Source organism: Parasteatoda tepidariorum, chromosome 1 (genome assembly GCF_982258835.1).
Source record: "Parasteatoda tepidariorum strain Cologne lab strain chromosome 1, Ptep-v5.0, whole genome shotgun sequence".
NCBI classification, from domain to species: Eukaryota; Metazoa; Arthropoda; class Arachnida; order Araneae; family Theridiidae; genus Parasteatoda; species Parasteatoda tepidariorum.
Genome location: NC_141755.1, coordinates 63,643,446 through 63,664,593, shown reverse-complemented (window position 1 = coordinate 63,664,593; position 21,148 = coordinate 63,643,446). Strand labels below are relative to the sequence as shown.

General features: G+C 25.9%; 1 protein-coding gene across 6 annotated transcripts in view; it reads left to right on the top strand.

Moving 5' to 3' along the window:
* The window catches only part of LOC107444557 (serine/threonine-protein kinase 31), a 38,482-nt gene that overhangs the window by 12,277 nt on the left and 5,057 nt on the right, over nt 1-21,148 (top strand). For 5 of the 6 annotated variants that reach the window (XR_015434514.1, XR_015434516.1, XM_087165425.1 and 2 more), the window contains exons 6-19: nt 865-1,035; nt 1,419-1,502; nt 3,187-3,333; nt 5,533-5,693; nt 6,627-6,984; nt 7,688-7,900; nt 9,627-9,746; nt 12,218-12,325; nt 14,693-14,782; nt 15,674-15,829; nt 16,863-17,090; nt 18,875-18,958; nt 19,371-19,451; nt 20,994-21,113. Coding sequence is in view for 4 of the 6 variants with exons in the window: in XM_087165425.1 (XP_087021551.1) it covers nt 865-1,035; nt 1,419-1,502; nt 3,187-3,333; nt 5,533-5,693; nt 6,627-6,984; nt 7,688-7,900; nt 9,627-9,746; nt 12,218-12,325; nt 14,693-14,782; nt 15,674-15,829; nt 16,863-17,090; nt 18,875-18,958; nt 19,371-19,451; nt 20,994-21,113 (2,121 nt within the window). In the remaining 2 variants the exon portion in view is untranslated. The remainder of the gene's footprint in view (nt 1-864; nt 1,036-1,418; nt 1,503-3,186; nt 3,334-5,532; nt 5,694-6,626; nt 6,985-7,687; nt 7,901-9,626; nt 9,747-12,217; nt 12,326-14,692; nt 14,783-15,673; nt 15,830-16,862; nt 17,091-18,874; nt 18,959-19,370; nt 19,452-20,993; nt 21,114-21,148) is intronic. The other variant, XM_087165432.1, reaches the window with a different exon arrangement.

Sequence of the window (21,148 nt, the reverse complement as noted above, 5' to 3'; positions counted from 1 at the left end):
ATTTAGCTATCTTCTCTTAGCTAGAAATTTAAATAAATTGGACTCCAAAGTGTTAAAGTTGGCAAATGCTTACAAAATTTATAACTTCACTTTTATAGCTTAAATATTTCTTGCTCTATCTTTTGATATTTATAATTAATATAACTATGACATAGTTTACTGTTGTTATATAGCTGTTAAATTTAGTAATTCATAATTTTTTTTTCCTTTTCTCTATACAAAGGAATAATAACAGGTAAACTTCTATGTGTTAAGCTTTTATTAATACTATAATTTTGGATTTAAAAAAATATATTTCTGAATCAGATAATGTAAAATCATATTTACCATGCTTTTGAATGAGTCTATTAGTATTATAGCATTATTATTCTGTATTATAACATTATTATTCTATTAATATGTATTATTTAGTATTCAGGAAAATTTGTGTATTAAAAATGCTCGAGCATGCAATAAGATGGACAATTCCGTGATAATAATTAAATTTTAAATGTTAATGAAAATTTAAACCCCATTGTCATCTATTTTTTTTTTCAATGCAAAAAGGTTTAATAAATATTAGATGATAACCTATTAGATTATCCAACAAAATTTTACCAAAATATATTTCTGAAAAACATTTTTGAATTAATATAGCACGTACCATTTTCTTCTTCTAAGCTATGATTAAAGTATAATATTGATTTGAGGCAATCTTGTTTTTGTGGTAATTTAAACTTTTTTATTTGTTTATTTTGCTTTTTAACTTTATTGTTTGGAAATTTTTTAGTAGATTATAATTACAGTCATTTATTGAAACAGTATATTTTTTTTAATTTAGCTAATTAAATGACTTTTTTTTCATTATTACTTTTTTATTTTTAGGTTCATTCAGTGCCTTTGATGCTAGAAGTTCTTTGTACGACTGTTGAAGATGCTATTACTTTTTATGGCTGTCCTGTTCATCGTTTTGATGAGCTTTCAAATGTTTCTCGTGCTCTTAACTACTTGAATGTGACTCAAACAAGAATGGACAAGAAACTTGTACCAAAAAAGGTATCATAGTTTATTTATGTTTCCCTTATACATTGTTTTATTGCTGAACATTAATTTTATTATTTTTTTAGTTTCTAATTTTATGACTATTACACTTTCTGATGACTGGCTTTTCTGAACTTAATTCAGTTATTCTCGTTTACAATAAACTGATTTTTTTTTTTAAAATTTGAAAAAAGCTTTGTTGGGCTTTAAAATTTGTTATAATAGTTAGCCCAGTCAACATAAAAAAAAGTTAGGTATAAAATTTTATTAAAAACTGATTTGACATTTTAAGCTGTTTTGATTGGTCAATTTAAATAAAGTGATTATTTGTTAATGCTAAGCATTTAAAAATCTTAATTTCATACATTATTTCTTATGTCTTTTAATATTTTATAAAGGTTTATGCAGCTCTGTATTCGGAAGATCGATCTTGGTATCGTTGCATTGTTGTTAGAACATCAATACCAAATAAACCTGGAATGGTATGAATGATATTTATAATAGCATTCTTTATATTTTATTTATTCATAATATTCTCCGCGAAATAAAATGTATAGTATTTTATAAAATTATTGTAGCCATATCTTTGTTTTTTAACTTCTGTTTTTTTCTTTTCCTATTGCTGGTTTAAAATGAAGATTCATTAAAAAATTTTATCTGCTAGATTTTGATTATTTAAAAAAAAGTGAGGTATCAGGATCTGTTAATTTAACACTACATAGTGTTTGTTTTTAATTATTATATAATAATTTTTATTGTATCTTATTGTTTAAGATTATTGTATAAGATACAATGAAAATAATTATTATCTTTGTTGTTTCTTATTTTGCTTATTTCTTTTTTATCCCAATGTTTAAAATGAGTTTCAATACATTTACATATTTATTTGTTAGTCTAATTTTGTATTGCTATATTTTGCTTTGGCTATATTAATACAATATTAGAAAGCACTCCTCTTTGTGGATTTAATCTGGATTATATTAATGACGGGATTATATCATATCATTATTTTGTTTTCTGGCTATTTAATATACATTTTTTTTAAATATTTAAAGAAATATTTCATTTTAATAATTTGTCTTCTCTTTTCATTAATCTTAATTATTTTATTTTGCATGTTTTCGCTATATTTTAAACTTATATATATAATAGCATAATAAGGACAAAAAGGATAAAAGTAAAAAGAGATTAACCAAGAAAATTAAGAAAAAAGTATTAAGTTTTATTATTTATATATTTATTATTAAATTAACTTATATGCATATTTTATCCTCGGATCGGGCAAGGTTGATTCAGCCTTTCATCTTTTCATTGGTTCGATAAAATTAGTACCAAGCATGCTTGGGGACTACCCCAGGGGCTCTGCTATCGGCTGACTTCCCAACTAGAACATCTGCGCCTGCACCTCAAAGCCCAAGGTCTTGAAAACTGGGATGGGTACAGGAGGCCTTCGTCCTTCATGGGCTGTCTCGCCCCTGAGTAGTTATATAGAGATAGATTTAAGGATCCTTAACTAATTTTTAAATAAAGTTTGGATGCATTGAAAATTTCGGAAATGCTTTTTTAATTGAAGCATTAAATTCTATTTAGAAAAAAATTATACTTATTAAACATAATTTCATATTTTACCTGAATAGTTAAAACTGCTTAAACAGAAGGAAAAAAAATGAATCTTAAAAAAACTCCTAACAGTCAGTATATAATTTTTTTTTGTGATAGTTTTTTTTCTTTCTTTTACTCACAAAAGCTATTTATAGTTTAATGTTTGAATTCAGTTACTTCTGCCTAATCCCATTAAAGAAACTCTTAAAAATGGTTACTCTCGAGATTTTCTTAGGGTGACATCCTTATTTATGCTTCATTGTCCTGATATTTTTTAAGTATTACTGAATTATTATATAAATAATAACTTTTAATTTATGGTTCATTTAATCTATTAATTTTTTACTTGCTACTGCTATAGTTTAACATGCAATTAATATTGTTAAATTTTTAGAAATTTAGTAAACATGTCTCTGAAGTTTTTTGCTATCGCTTCTAAGTTCAACTTTTTTCTTCGAGTAGAGTTAGTCTAATGATAACTTTATTTTTAGTATTGAAATAATGTAGCATTCAGTTGTGTTTCTTTGTATTAGATTTAAAACTTTAATTAATACATTATTTTAGTGCACAGTTCGATACATTGATTATGGAAATCAAGAAGATATTCCATACAAGAATGTTGTTGAACTTTCTGAGGCATTACAAAAAGTTCCTCCTTTTGCTTCTAAGTTTGTTTTTTTAAACTTGATGTGTGAATCAAAATCGAACAAGGTGAGTTGAAGTTCAAAGTCATTTAATGTTTTTTCATTTATATATATCTATATATTCTTTGGAATGCTTCACAATTAATTTGTATACTATTTATTTTTCTCTTAAACTGTCACCTGAAATAACTAAAATTACTTCAGAAATCTACAATTTTCTGGTTTTGGCTATTTATTATTATTATTGAGGCGTATTTCTGCCATATTTTTCTGAGTACAAACTTCTGACAAAATGTGACCTTTTTTCATTTTTGCCTTTAAATACAAATAATTCCCAAATCGCCAGTCAGTTAAAGATAATTTGAACAATTTATTTATTGATATGCTTTGATGTGCAACCTCGTCTTTATTTTTTTTTTTTTTAAGTCTGTCAATGATAATTGCTAAAAAGCAGCCTGGTTGAAAACATGCAAATGTCAAAGATTCTGTTTTCTATTGCAATTGAAATCAGGGTTGTCTAATATAATTCGAATTAGTATTTTAGAATGTTGTGGTGTTGATATTTAATTATAAAATCACTTAAAATTGGACACTTTTAAAAATAGTGTTAAAAGGTACCTCATTGGATAACCACGAGGTGAGAGGAGAGGATAACCACGAGGTGAGAGGAGAGGATAACCACGAGGAAAGGAGAGGATAACCACGAGGTGAAGGAAAATGGTAGGGCTGAAGTAATTCAGAAACTATTATATAAAAATTAACAAAATTGAACTAGACATAAAATTAAACACTTTTAAGTGTTGATGTAGCTCATTTACGTGAGATGTGAGATAGTTCATCATCAAATAGTACATATGTGCGTACATGTATGTGTACGTACGTACATGTATGTATTTTATATATAGGGTGAGCTAGAGAAAAATATCACTGAATTAATTTGACAACTATTCTATTGCGAATCAAAAAATTAGTTGTCTGACGTTTTGAAAAGTGTCTTTTGATATGGCTTATTAAAAATAGTTATAAGCAGTTTCAGAATATTGAATATTTTAGGACATATGATATTAAATTTTTTAAAGTTATGGCTCCTTATTTACATTACTGACAAAGTTTGATATTTATAGAGTTCACGCCAGTGTGGCAACAATTGTCACCAAATGTTCTATGAATGTCGCTAAAATCATACATGTAGGCGACAAAATTGTTGTCTTGAAATATGTTTCAAAGTTACAAAATAGTTTTTTTTGTATGGAATGTCATGCATTTAAAAAAATTGTACTACTTTTATTGTTCTGCACTTAGGTTAGATTTTAGTTTAAAATTTTTCAAATGGAATAATTGAAATAGTCAGGTAAAAAAATTTAAATTTAAATGTTAATTTTTCCAGTTTACATGTTGTGCTGTGCTTTGTAATCATGGACTGACAGTATAATCAGTAAAATATTGATTTTTGCTTTTTAAGAATTGACTTCATTTATAATATTTAGATAATTTTTAATATAATATTTTGTTAGTTCTTGCATTCTCTGATTTCTTTCTTTTTTTCTTTATTTGGTCTAAGCATTTTAATCTAACAATTGAATCTGTTTGCTAATATATTTTAGTTTTTTTTTATTTAGTTTTTTTATTATTTTGTTTTAATAAATACTAATCTTTAATCATTATGGGATAATGAACCTAATTAGTTTTAGGGTATAATGGATGACAATTACTAATTTTTGATGTGTAACCATAACATTAATTATGCAAGTGTAAAATTTGATATTTTTTCTCAAGTTTGCCTACCATATTAAGTTTTTGGACCACTAAATGAACACCTAGGTGGTCCTATTGGACCACTAAGTTTTCATCGCTCTTGTCAACCCTAGATATTTATGACAATATTCAATATATTTATTTATATAATTTAAATTAAGCTGTTTTGAAGTATATTTATCTCACCTATACTGGAAAGAAATTAAGTTTTACCACATTAATTTTTCTTCTTCACATTGTTGTGTGGTGTGTGTTTAACATTATTAAAACCATTAAAGAATTGTGTCTATTTAGAATTTGTATTAATTTTCCATTACCCTAAAACCGTAATTATTTTCCTGGCTCTGCAAATTATTGTTTTTTTTTATTTGCCTCCACAACTAAAATTTTTATTAGATATTTTTTTAATGATTTAAATATCAAAATTTGATTATAACTATGCAAATTTTAATTTAGATGTGATCTGGTGTGTATTTACACTTTAAGTACTTAAAATTAAAGTTAATTTCAGCAAACATATCTTCATCAACTAGCAAATAAACGAATGTCTCTGTGTGCTGTTCTTTCACCTGTTGGTTCTGAATATCAAGTTCTAAAATGTTCGTGTAATGGCAAAGATGTTATATCAGAAACTGTGAAGAAAGGTTTTGCCTCCTTCAGAAAAGTTCAAAAGTGAGGTTTATTTTTTATTATTACTAATATGTATATTATTATCGCAATAAGTTTTATTGATCTAATCCGTAAACTAGTGTTATGGTTTGTTTTAGTTTTTTTATATTTAGAGATATTTATACCAGAACCTTCAAGAGAGAGAAGCTAGAAATTCTTTGAAAAATGTTAGTTTTTATACATCCTTATATTATACAAATATATACCCTACCGTATGTCATATATGTAAAATGTAAAAAATTCTAGATACTTATTTCATTCTTAGTAAAAATTATATAATTGGCCATAATTGCAATATCTGACAATAGATGTGTAAACCAAATGTTTGTAAGATGCTGAATCCAACTATGATAGGGAAAACAAACTATTTCCAGCCCTATCCAAAGAAAGGGAGTGGTAGGTGAAGTTTTTTTTTTTTTTTTTGGAAGCAATAGATGTAAATGATAACTCTATTCTGTGTTATTCAATCCAATTCATTTCCCACGGCTCAAAAAAAAAAAATTTTTTTTTTCCTCCAACTTTTTTTGAGTAATTGTAATTGATTGATATGATTAAAAGATGAAATGAGGTTGTCTGAACTTTTTGTTTCATTTTTATACATTATAGGTTTCATTTTTATTTTTGTTGAGAAGAAAAGAGTACCTTGATTTGGAAATTAAATTTTCTTGGGGATCCTACAGAATTATTAAAAACCATTATGACTGTGTGGACATTTTTCTTTATTTTTTATAATGCCTGGAATGGAAAACCTGTCTTCCTTTCTTATTTATTCAACAGACAAAAAAAATAGCAAATTCGAATAAGACATTATTTAAATATTCCACACCTACCATTTTATTAAAACCTATTCTTTCATATTGTGAAATTAAAAGTGATATATTTTTCCAAATCTTGGGATCATTCACGATTTGCATTTTTTAATGTGTATTTTTTTAGAAGTATACCTCTACCTAAGGGTCCACCACACCATAAAACAAGTGCAAAGCATACTAGTGAAGTTTCAGAAAACAAAAAGAATAAATCAAGTGCTTGCAATGGAACCAATGGACTTTCTTCTGAAATGCAAGAAGCATTCGAAAACAATCCCAATGTGAAAAAATCTCGTAAAAGTATACCAAAAAGCGAAGAAAATTCTACAATGGGAGAAGATGCCTCGAATGGAAATGTTGATGAGTCAGAGTTTAAACCAAAAATTATTATTAAAAGAGGTAGTGATCTTAGTAACATTGTTGGTAGTAAAGATTCGTGTGAAAATAAAAAGGAGAAAGAAACCAAGCAAGTACAGATTCCTTTGGTAAGTACTCTTTTATTGTATCGAAATTTCCTTTTGTAAGTTGCAGATTAAGCAAGCTGTGGTCTTATTCAACTTAATTTTTCTGATTTTTTTTTTAAAAATTGCCATTAAAAATATTCAAACGAAGAAGCTTAATGAATAATAAAAACATTTTATGGATTATGTAATTTTTTTTTTTTTAATTATTAAACCATAAACTCTATGCTGAATAATTGTGTTTATTGTACTTTACAAGAAAGCTTAATGTTTTTTATTTAATTCCAAAATTACCAAGATTTAATTTCAATAATTGTAGCATGCTATTAAATAGGTTTATCCCACATACCCTTGTCTGTTCATGTAATAAAAACAATAAGAACTAAATTGCCCTTTTTAGTTTTTAACAGCAAGGACCGTAGAATTTGTATGCTGCAAAATTATACTGAGCTTTACTAGAGTTCAGTTCCTTCACTTTTAAGCTTTGAAATTATAGCATTTTAGAAAACTAATTTATTTGTTACTTTTTGACTGTGAGAATATAACATTTAAAAAAATTTATTTTTTGTAAGAGCCAACTACACGCTGCAATTATTTTTGCTACTATTAAAATTCTTTATGCTGTTTTATATTTTAATGCCAATATTTTCCTTTTTATCTAGCACTTATTGCAAAACTTGTTTTTTGTCTTTTCAACTTCATTTAAGAGAAGATAAATCTTTTTCAGATTGATACTGTCATTTCAAATTTGAAGTTGATTAATAATATCCGAGCTCTGGTATCTCAATCTACTGATGATAGCATTATTCAGCGTGCTGTAAATTTACTTCAAAGTGAGCTGAAAACATTAGTTTTACCTGAAAATGTCATAAGTGAAGTTAATGACACTTTTGAAGTCTTTATTCATTCCCTCAATGAAATAAAAAAATGCACAGAAAAGGTAAATTAATTATCTTTGTATATTTGTGTCTTATCTTACATCTAAAAACTTAAACAGTGAAAAGTCCCATATCTAGATTGACCAACTTCAACAGGTCCGGGAAAACCTGTTTTCTGGAATGCAAACAAATATTGATATTTTAACACGTCATTATAACATGCCTCGTAAATTGTATGAAGCATTTCATTTGATTATTTCTCAATCCACTTGATTAGTGACGATTCCACTGTGAATCAGTGTGGTTTTTCTCTGACTTTTTTTTGGATTTTTTTCTTGTTTTTAAAATTTTAATGTTATACGATATTTTGCTCTGCAAGCTTCTAACCTCACATCACTTTTTTAAGGCACTCAATTTTTGACAATTCACCCATACAAGGATTTACAATCACATTACTGTCAGTTATTGTCACTAATTTTCATTGTTTTTAATGCTACAGATTTTTGAATTGCTCATTTGAAGAATCACTTTTTTACTCACTGAGTTATTGACGATTCACTCGTAAAACCATGTGGTTTTAGCGATCGCATTTTCGCTATTACTGGGTTGCCACTCCACAGGGAGAACAGGGAAAACCTGGAAAATACAGGGAATTTAAAAATCACCTAAAATAACAGGGAAAATACAGGGAATTTGGATTTTTTCTTTACAAACTGGGAAAATACAGGGAATTTTGTTTCTATCTTTTGTCTTTTAAAAAATGGTAACTACTCAAAGCATAATCTATAGGATATTTAACCATGATATTTCAGCTATACTAAACTATTTCATTTACTATAGCATTATTTAAGTATGTTCAGCTGTTTTTCTAGCAATTAAAACTAATATATATAGTTAGCCCACTATAGCTCACACAAGAGCTCAGTAATTGTTGTTTCTTCTTAATATATCGCTTATAATATGTACAGGAAAAACACAGGGAATTTTTTTTTTCAGATTTGAGTGGCAACCCTGTATTACCACTGATGTTTACAAGGTTTTCAAAATCTTTTTTTTTTTTTTTAAATGCTTCATTGCTTTTAGCGCTGAAATTTTTGAATCCCTCTTTTGAAGAAATCTCTTTTTGAAGAACTGATTATGTGATGATTTTATTGTTTGAGTGGTTTTTGCAGATTGCATTTTCATCAATTTAAGATTTTCATATAAATTTTTAATATTTCGATTATTTTTCTGGTATAGTAACACTTACCATCTGAGTACTTCGAATCACGCTTTTAAACATTTTATGATGGGATCTAGTTGTGACAATTTCATTGTAAATCCACAATATTTTTGCATGTAAGGGTTTTACGCATTCTAAAACTGAGTGCATGATTCTTAGCAATAATAATCTTTTTATGCAAAATGAGAAAAAAATTAAATTTTTTTTCTTCGTGCTGAAATGCCTTTGAAATCGTAAATCATTTGTGTAATGTTCATTTTTTTTTATATCTTATTATAGTGGAGGAAATCAGATTAAAATCAAAATTCAATTAGAAGTCAAGTAAAAATCATTAAAAAGGGAAGGATTTTCATCCTTCATACTTTTTATTGATAAATCGCAAACTTAAAAAAAGTGGAGAAAAAAATGTGTAAAATGTAAAGAGTTTTTTAAAATTTTTTTTTTGTTAAGTATTATCTAGAAAATAGACATTCCAGTAAACGGTTGTCCAGATATGTGGATGACTTTATACTGTATTTCAAAGTAACTGTTACTCTAGATTAATTAATTCTATAATTTTCTTACAGGACTTATTACCAAATCTGAAGTTGGAAAGAGATTTAAAAAAGAATTTGCTATGTGATAAATTAAAAGAATTTTTGGAAAACTTTTATACTTCAATATTTGACAGAAAGAAAAAAATATTGGTAATTTGATATTTAAATTACTAAGATAGCATGACGTTTATTACAGTACAGTCGAATCTCGATTATATGGCACCCCATCATGTGACTCTTCCGTTACCCAACATACTTTTGAATGTTGTGTAACGGAAGTACTGACTGACCCAACATACTTTTGAATGTTGTGTTAAAAGTGTTTAGAATCACGTTTCATTATTAGTACATATCCATGGAGCAATGGATAATTCTAAAAGTTAAATTGAAGAGCCATATTTTGACAACCGCTATTATTAGAGAGCAGGGCATTTTAACTTTGAAAGTCGTATAGTATAAAATGTACAATTGCATATAGATATTTTTTTGAAAGACACCAGAAATTTGCCTGCTAGGCAACAATTGTTTTTTATTCTTTATGAATAAGTTTTTCAAGTTCTATAATTATTTTTTGAAATTTTTTTTATAATCACTTTTTATTTGAATGAATTTTATCCGCAATTTTAATGTTTTTACGATTTGAATTCATTTGTAAAGTCCCCTTATTATCCAATTATTTTAATTTTCTGACTTATTCATGGGTGTTAGATAATCAGCGTTCTACTGTAATAAAAATTGTATTAATTTGAGTGTAAAAAAATTCACTATTTGGTTTATCTTTTCTTGTCTTTAATCAGAGATGAGATTCTTCCGCTGATTTCCGCTTTTTTTTTTCAGATTTTTTCCGCTAATTTCCGCTAAAATTGTTTTTTTGCACAAGTTAAAATATTTTATGAGGAATTTAATTTTCCGCGGAGCGAAATTATCGAAGTCCTTATTCCTCCCTCTGAAGTTTCTCTAAAATTCATTTCTTTGGGATAAAACTGGTTGACCTTTATACAGGGATGAGATTTTTTTTTGCCTCTCGAATTTCAGCCTTTTTATCAAAAACTCCAATTCTCTAAAAGTTTCGTTTTTTTTATAAATATCCCAGTTTTTTTTTTTTTTTTTTTAAAAAAATTCAGTCGTTGAAGTAAAATAATTATACTTATTTACGATTTTCAAAGATAAACAGAAAATTCAATCTATGCCCTAGCTGCTACCCCTTTCGCATTTTTACTTATATTAGTTATTTTCTCCGATTTCACGCACAGAAAATAAGATTTTCCGTATTTTTTATCTGTCGGCTGGATAGCTCGTATTTTCGTAATTCAGACGTCGTTGTTTCTTGTATCCTGGCGTGAAAAAAAAGAAAACAAAAATAGAGGTTGATTTGCGGTGAAAATATTTATTTGTTCATTCAATTAATCTAGTAAATTTTTATTTATTATGTCTAAACAAAAACAATACAAACAAGCCCAAGAAAGCCAATTCCTTTTAGACTCTGCAAATATCTCGATTTTCATTCACGCGATTTTAATATCAATCATCGATTTTCGTATTTACCTGATTTAAAAGTTGCGCATTGCTATTCTTATTTACGCTATTTAAATATCGTACATTGCGATTCTTATTTACGAGATTTAAAAATCCAATATCGTGCTTTGTATTTATGCATTTTTAAAATTGCGATTTCATTATCAAACCTCGATTTTCGTATTTACCTGATTTAAAAGTTGAACGTTGCGATTCTTATTCAGGCGATTTAAATATTGTACATTGCGATTCTTACTTACGAGATTTCAAAAATCAATATCGCGATTTGTATTTATGAGCTTTTAAAACCCTATGTAGCAATTCTTATTCACGCGAGCTTAAAATCCAATGTCGTGATTCGTTTTTGCGGTTGTAATATCGCACGATTTAAAAATTATGCATCGTGATCTAAAAATTAAAAAATCATGATTTGTATTTTCACATTTTTTAAATTCGAAGTAGAGTTCATATTTACGTGATTTAAAAGCCTCATATCGGGATTTATAATCACATGGTTTACAAGTTTAAAAATCACACTTTTTTTGACAAATTATATATATATATATATATATTTTTTTTTTTTTTTTTTCTTTTTTCTTGGATTTCCTCTATTTTACTTTCTGACTACTCTCATCCCTGCTTTAATATACACTTGAAGAACATTTGAAGGAAACATTTTTACAATTTGTTTTGCAGCCAAAATAGAAATTTTAAAAGTAATTGCAAATATTGTCAAGTATATTTTTACCTTTTTTATTAAAGATTTTTTGTTTAAAATCATTAAAAATAATGACAATATAATTAAGAAAAATCCAGTGAAGGTTGGAAGAATGAATATGAATTTGAAAAATTTGCAGATATGGATTAACTGTTCTTATAATGTTGTAACACAGTATAAGAGCAGGTAATCCATATCTGCAAATTTTATGCCCTTTTATGATTTTCCATGTGGGAATGTTATTTAGTTTTTCAAAAAAAATTTATTGTCAAATGTTGATTAATATGTACTCAGTAGTTTAAGTGCCCTTAATATAAAATTTAGTGATAGGGACTTATTTTCCAACTGTTGTTATTTTTCTAATACATTTTGTTTGCTTGTTATGTAGCAAACAATAACAGATCTTGCAAGTAATTCAAATGATTGGATGAATGTAGAATTAAAGTCAGTTCCACAAAGTATTGATGAACTTGTATTGGAATATAATAAAGTTAAGGTTTGTATTATTTCTTTGTACATATCTAAATTGTGATGAATAATTTAGTACCATTGATTTAAAAAGAATGTTTTTTTTTTTAAATTTAATCATCCGGGAGTTGAGAATAACACAAAGTAATATTAACTTAAAAGCATCAAATTTGCTAAAATGTAACTAAATTAACGTTAATTTTGCATGTTAAAATGCAAGCTATATTCCTAATATTAATAGACAATTACTGTATCTCTAAAAAAATTTTTATTTTCTATCATAACTTATTGCAAATTCTCTCCTGAAGCTGAAAATCTGATTGTTTTTTTCCCCAAGTGTTTATTTATTTAGTTATTAAATATTTAAATTGCCCAAAAAGGCCTCCGTAAGTGATGCTATCAAAAACAATCTCTAATTGGTTATGACATCACATGTTCATTATGTTTCCATCTGCTAAGGATATTTCAATGCTCTTTTAGTTTTGATATCATTTATACCATATGAATATCCTTTGTAAATTATTAGTAAAATTTTTGTGAATTAAATTCAGGGTTTGGAGAGTGTGTGCAAAATTGAAGAGAAATTTTAAAACTTCAAACTGTTTATTTATCATTAAAATATCTGAAGAAATGATTATGCAGCTCTTCACAGCTGATAAACATTTCTTTTTGGCTGAAATCCGTGGGGTTAATAGAAAATATTATTTTATTTGACTTATTTGACCTACAGCCTAATTACTTAGTTAAAATCAATTGTAGATTGGATAGTATACATTTAGATATAGGATGGATGGTTTTATTATTCAGTATTGCATTAAAACAAATTAGTATTTTTATAAATCTAGTCCATTGAAAATTATGAATCCATTATCGTTATAATGTATTTGTCAATGCTTCAGAATTCAAATAATGTAATTTAAGTTTGCTTCATTTTTTTTCTCCTTTTTTTTACTAAAGTTGAAGGATTTTCTTTTTAAGTAAATATTTACTAGTGTAGTTTATGTCTTCTTTTTTTTACTATGTATTGAATATTTAATTACGCATTAAAGCTTATATTTATTACTCTTTGAATGAATCAAAATTGTGCTTCAGTTAGAAATTAAAGAATAATAATAAAGTAAAGAATGTAAAAAGTAAAGAAAGTAAAGAATAATAATAAAAAATAAACTTATTAAAAATGATAAGAAATCCTAGTGTACATTCTTTATTATTTATTAAATAATTAAAAAATAGGCTATAATGTTGATATTTTTCTCAATATTTTTATTCTTTGAGTAAATAGAAACTTTGCAATGGCAAAAAATTATTTTTATATGCATTTATAAAATTTAATTGCTGTTTCTTTAATGTAGAACTAAAAAATGCAAATGCTGGATTTCAAATACTCTTATAACATAGATTATCACAATTAAGATAAAATTAATAAAATCTGCTGGAATATATAAATTTTTTTCTCTTTTAACTTTAAATTTTTTTGTTGAAAGACAGAATTTAGAGTTTTGCTGGGATCACAAGTCTTTTAAAAGTCTACTGCTATGCTGAAGACAATTGCCTGCTTTGTATTCACGCTAGAATATATAAATAAAATATATCAATAACTTAAGCTTTTCTACATTTTAAAATCCAAAACTATTCTATATAAAAAAAATTGATTCAACATTTCTTATACTTAACATGAAAATAAATCTTCAAAATTAATTTGAAATATACTTTAAAATTAAAATTGATGTAGTTAAAAAATGAAAACAAATATTTTTTGTTTTTAAAGCGCATCATTTTAATAAGTAATACCAGACATATGTAACTCATTCTAACACATTTTTTACTGAACTAAAAAATCTTAAAATATTCAGGACTAGAAAATTTTGTTAACTATTAACAATGTTTCAGTGAGTACCATTGAAATTAAATTAATATGTAATAAAAATACGTTATATTAAATCCACATTTTCTTTATGCAATATTAGGGCATGATTAATTATATAGTTATTGACCATTCTATAATTGTTCGATTTAATTACAAAAATTTAAACAGAAGCAAAAACGTATTGGCTTTCACAAGCACAACGATTATAAATGAATGGCAGATAGACACGTGTGATACCAGTTCGTGACTAATCATGCGACTCCCCATTTCAAGTGAAGACGAAAGTAAGCATTTCTTGCTTAAAAATCACTTAATAAATAGCACTCTTAGGAAAGTAATAAAATGCTTCGGGGAGTTTTGAGGGATTCTGAATGCATTAAGATTTTTAAAAAAATTTCACTGTAATATTCCATTCTGCATACTGTAGAAATATTGTTTTGTTTAAAAAATATGTTTAAGATCATTATATTCAAGATATGATCATTGTTCAAGAATAAATAATGAATTTAAAGGTCTAATTTTTTTCAGGAGGAAAAATGGAATTCTGTTCGTACTGCTAGAGACAGAACTAATGAAAAGCACAAAAATTTCATGGGTGTCTTTGGAGAATTGCAAAAGGTAAATAAGTGAGCATTATTTTGTGTAATAGTTGATGTAGTAATTATTTAATGAAACACTTAAACATTATATTTCGATTTTATTATATTTTACATGAAGTATTTAAATGCCTGTTCTCTCTTTATATCAAATTGCATTTCAATTAAACAGTTTTAAAACTCAATTTGTATATAAAATAATAGTCAGTTTAATCTAAAATTTTCTGAGCATACCACTAAATAATTAATATAAGGAAAATTTTAAGAAATTGAGAATGCAAGATTGTGTAAAATTTGGAAAAGGTTTATACCTTGTTTCAATGAACTAATTCTGTTTTGGGTATTTTAGTATTCCCATTGTAATTCAAGCATTCTTTATGTCAGTGTTTCCCTAAGTGTGGTACGCATACCCCCAGGGGTACGGGTACAGTTGATCGGGGGTACGCGTTTTTATTTAGAAATATTTTGCAACAAACGAAAATTTCAAAAAATTTTATTTCGAAACAAAGCTAGCCAGGAAAATTTACAATTATGTATTTTTCTATTGGCTATTTTTTGCAAAGTTAGCAGTTAATAATTAATGTTGTCATTAGCCAGTTGTGATTTTTAACTTTTGTGCAATTTTTTATAGAAAAAAAAAACATTTATTTTTTATATTAGTGGTAGACAGCATTACGAAAAATTTAGAAAGAGTGCACAAAAGTTATAGGTTTGGGAAACACTGCCTTATGTAAACCTTAAAAATTTGCAGTAATATTAAATCACATTAATTTAATGTTGAAATTGAAGCTAATCATAAAGTTAGACAATTTTAAAACAAAGCCTAAGAATTGCAATTCAATGAATGTCATTTGAATAGTGTCATAATCTAATTATATCATAAAAAATTAAAAAGTGTAATTATTTGTTATAGAAATTTCATTTGGATACTTTGGAATCTGATAACACTAAAAGTGAAACAGTAACTGTTGAAGGTGAAGGTAAAAGAACATTGTACTCAGTCAAGTTTGATGAAACACTTAAAGATCTTGGAAAAGCAGTTGATGAAGAAATTCTAACTTTGACTTTGGTAAATAAAGTATTTTATCATTAAATTATTATAACTTTATTAAAACTTGTTATAACTGGCCCTAATTTAGCTAAGAAATTGCAAGTACTTGGTTAGTACTACGTTAAATCTATAGGAGCATAGCCTGCTTCTAACCAGTACACCCGTATATTTAGTTGTAAGAGTGTGTTTGTACATAATTTAATAATTATATATTTATTGTATCTATATTTTCTATATATAGTTATATTAAAATTACATTTTTTTATGTATAAAGCAAAAAATTTATTCAGCTGAAATGGTTTTAGCCAAATAATAATCAAAATTTTTATAGTTAATCTTTTTTTTTGACGATTTTAGTTAAAAAAATTTCATATTTATTATTTTTGTTTATAGTTTTAAATGTTTTTATTTATTTTTTCCGAATTTTTGACATATTGACTATTTCTTCCGAATTTTTGACATATTTAAAGTAATATTGATAATACATGAAATGATGTTGAAACTTTTGTTTAATTGAAATTATATTAACACATTCCCCAAAATGAATCCTTTGAAAATAACATATTTGAATTTTCTGAGAGAAAAAAAAGTTTTACAGCTTTGTAAATGTTCATAAGAGCCATTTTTAAATATTTTTAAATCTTTGCAATAGGACTGGATGATGCATTGATGCGTTAGAAAATGTTGATGTTCTGATGTTCATTTTCATATTTGTTTCACAATTGCTTAAATTTTATTTAAATTAAAATCTAAGCGAGGTTCATACAATAATAAAAATTTTAATTTGATGAAAAAAAATTTTCATTCAAAATGGAGCCTAATTCTTTTATATAATGTTTGATATGAATTTGTAATTAAAGATTTTTGGAATTGTGTTTTGAATTTAATTGATTAAGATTTTCTGTAATTTTTTAAAATTTGGATGGTATTGAATTTGTAAGCTGCTTATCTAAGCTTTCCCCCTCAGTTAATTTTCATGTAATATTGCAGTTATTATTTGTAATTTTGCATGATTCATTAATTATTCCAAATAATTACTTTTTTTTTGTAGAACAAGGGAAAAAACACTGTATCTGTCATTCAATGTCTGTTAACAGAATTGGATATACACAAAGAAAAGATTGAGTCAATTTGTGAGTTGTATGAAAACAAGTTGAAACTTTACAATGATTTATGCCAAGTGATTGACTCTGATGCTGTTCTCTTGCAACTTACCTCCATTCAAGAAGAAGTTTGCAGCTCCCTATTACGCTTAACTCATTGTAAAGATTCTCAAGAGGTAATAATGAAAAGCACAAATGTTATTCAGTAATAATAATTGAAAGCAATTTACAATAAATAAAACTGTTTGTGAAAGCAAATTTTCACCAGATAATGCTATGCATTTCTCAATGTGTTTGCATTGTATATATTTTTTAAGGCTTACCGTAGAATTTAAAATTATTCTCGCAGCATAAATGACTTCATTAAATCACTTCTAAATTTCTTAAATGTTGCATGAATGAATTTAGAATGTGATTAAACTAATATTGGATTCATCTACAACTATTAGAATGTCGATCTTTTATAATTTTTAGACCTGAATTTTATCGAATTCAGATTTTGAGAATTTGTTTTAACATAGTGTAAATGAAAGTTTTGTTTAGTACTCCTTTTTTAAATGTATGAACTGCTTTAATTACTTTTTTTCAGAATAAAATATAGAATAAATAGAAATATAGAATAGTTCAGAATAAAATTTAAATTTTTTTTTTTTTTTTTTTTTTTTTTTTTAACTTCAAATTTATTTCTAAGTTCTAAGTCAGCAAGACTTAATTTTTCTAACATCTGTCTTCAGGCTTTATTTTTTTTTGTATTGCAAAAGGACTTTTTTTATTTAAATATATCATTACATAAAATATGTTCTTAAATTAATGTGCAAATCTTATAACAAATTTTTACTTAAATATATTTTGTTGTAAAATATTCCATAAAAATAGAAACTTATTTTTTGACAAATATAATTTTTTCAAAATTCTGTATTTGTCAAAATTCCAAAAATGGTGAGAAACTCTGGATTGTCCCCATTGATACGAATTTTAAAATTAAATAACATGCAAATTAGTTTGTTTTCATGCACCTTGTAATTGGATTTATTCTCCTATTTTTTTATTTTCTTTAAAATTAATTTTGAAAAATAAGCTGGTATTCTTCATTTTTACATGCCAAAGCTTTTGATTTTTCTTTCAAAATAAAATTTATCTGTAAGCCTTCTAATTTTCTTTTAATTATTTACTTTTAGTTTGTACTTTCTTTGTTGGTGTTACTTTGGTTCCAGTTATGTATTTTCTGTCTAAAGAAAGAACTATGTTCATTTCTCACCTGTTGGTCTAAATTTTTTTTTAAAATATGTATTTAAAAATATAAAGGCATCACCTCTATTTCGTAGAAATATGAAATTTTGTTTTTACTTTTTTTTCTTCTCATTTACTTGAATATTAGATTGAATTTCAATTCTACTCTGAAACTGTTGCAAAATGTAATCAACTGCTTTTAAATGTCTGCTACTCTAAATAATGAACATTTTTAAAACCATTAGATTTCTTAAAATACTATTAGATAAAGGTGGATTATTTGAACCTAAAAATCCACAGATTCCTGATTTAACCCACTGATGGTTCTGCACGTTAAAAATCGTATTTTAACCTGCAGTCTTCTCCGCACAGCAAAACCGGTTTTCCCACGTTATTAGGTAGAAAAGTGGTGTATTGGGGAGGAACATTTTCCCAATTTTGCCCATTTGCTGAACCGTCAGTGGGTTAAATATTGTTATAAGAGATGATCTAAATATTGTTACATAGTTCCTATAGTTGCCTAAATTTTTTTGACAAAACTGAGAGTTTATTATCTGCTCAAAGGAAATTTTATTTTAAAGGAATTTGAACTGATGGGCTAAGTAGGTTACAGTTTATGCCCCTTAACGCACTTATAGCACTTTTGCAAATTTTTTATACTTTTCAAAATTACGTATTGTATTTAATTTCATATATTTTGTTTTCTTAATAACTAATATGATTTTTTTAGCAACAACCTGTAAATCCCTCTCCAGAATTGGTGGCTGTAATCAGAGATCTCCACTCAGCACTTTTGAAAGAAGATGCTGTTATGGTAACAATACTGTTTTTAGTTACATAAAATTAGTTATTTGTGTTGCTATTACATTTATTTTTTGCAATATAATAGTGGATTTTTATTTTCATTTTATAAATGATTCCTCATAGATTTTTCTTAGAATTTTTAAAATAGTTTTGCCATAAAGTTCAATAGCTGGATATAAAGATGTATATTTAATTAATAAATGGCAAAACTGTTGTTTAAATTGTCTTAAAATCTAATTATTTGCTTTAAAAATGGGATGTTTCACTTTTACAGTCAGATTTTAAGACTTCTTTTCAAGTTAAAAATACAAAAGAAATTCTCTTTCCTTGCATTCTGTTCTCCTTAACCTACATTATCATTAAAATTGTATTATTTTTTCAATTGAACAATTTGTTATGATACGTTACTATTTTATTTTAAGGAAACTTTATCAAAAGCTTCTCAAGAATTCTTTCCTGAGTTATGTGTGGAGCATCCTGAATTGAAATTGCAAGAATATTATGTAAGTAATAAAGTTTTTTATTTTAATATGATTTTTTTCTATTGTGATATAATAAGAAATCTACTTTAAGTTACAGGGTTGTACGTTACTATCAATTTTTTTTAATTTTTATGGATTTTAGTTGAGACAATTTATTTATGAATGATTATTGAAAACAGAAAAGTCCAGTTTTTAATTATATTTTTATAGATTCAGAGAATTTCAAACTCTTTTTAACAGTTTGACAAAACAGTTTGACTTTCAAACAGATAGACAAAATTATTTATTTGTTTAAAAATCAATATTCAAAGCAATTGTTCTTTTGTTAATATTTAAATACATTGTCTATTGTTTATTAAAATTGTTTTTATTCTGAATTTTTTTTAACGCTAATGTATAAAAAAGTTGTTTAGTCTTATTCTAAAAATTTATTAATTAATATATATCTTACATTTAAAAAAAAAAAACTTTGAGTCTTCATAATTGGCCTATTATAGTTAAAGATTCTAAAAGTTCATAAAAGTTTGTTTAGTTTATACATTCATAAAAAAATAAGACTAACCAACCATTGATGGCATTCAAAATCTTGGGTTTAAAATGATACCTCTTAAAGCTTAGTAATATTTTATTCATTATTTATCAACATATCAAAATTTAACTTAATTCAAAGAAAAACGGTGGATTCAATATTGTTTGTTGATTATACTATTTTTTTAAAACCAAAAATACTTTCAAGCTTAGTAATGGCTTAAAAATTGCTGAAGGAGTTGAATTCATTGAACACTGAATTAAATTCATTTATATTTTCCATATATTTGGGTCCCTCAACACTTTTTTTACATTATTTTTCTCTTTAACTTTCAGTTTCTCCAAAAATTGCTATCTAAACTTTGTTCTTGTTTTTTATATGTACTGTAGCGTGTGTAACAGGGGTGTTATTAAGTTTATGCTACACAACTTGAGCAAAAATATTTAACCAGCAAATTTGTTTACTCCTTTACGCATATAACACTGTTATGTTTAGCTTTAAATAGCATGTTATTTAATTATAAAATCCTAAAACCAATAAAAATGTTCAAAAAATTTTTTTTTAAATTTTTTAAAAAAAGGGATCAGTTTGATCAAATCATAAACATTATTTTTTTTATTTTAATTTTCAGTTATTAATTATGTATGATATGTTCACTAGCAAAATTTTTATTAACGAAGATTATCAGTTACTAAAAAAATCTTACATTGTTTATTATTGGCTAGTGATTTAGTTAGAGCTATTTTTTCTTTAACTGCTTAATTTAGTGTGGAACAGTTTAAGCTTTTAAAATGTTTAGGGTTTTTAAAGATATGTATTTGTATAGGACTTATTCTATTGGAAAGAAAGTCACTCCTTTGAAATATAATTTTAAGTTATTGGTTGCATGCAGATTATTAACAGTTACAGATAAATGAGTATTTTGTCACTTAAAAATAAATTTAGAAACGATGATAGAAAGAAATTTCTATTTTTTCTAAATCTGGATATCTATTTTATGACTAATTTAATTGTATTAATATTTTGTTTTTTAGCAAAGCAAGTTTCTGTTGAAGTATAATTGGAAGCCTGAATATTTCTTAAATTTTGAGACTGTACCTAACACAAAATCATCATATATATCCAAACTGTTGGATGATCCTATTGTTATTAAGGTATTGCTTAATTCAAATTTTCCACTTTTGCAGTT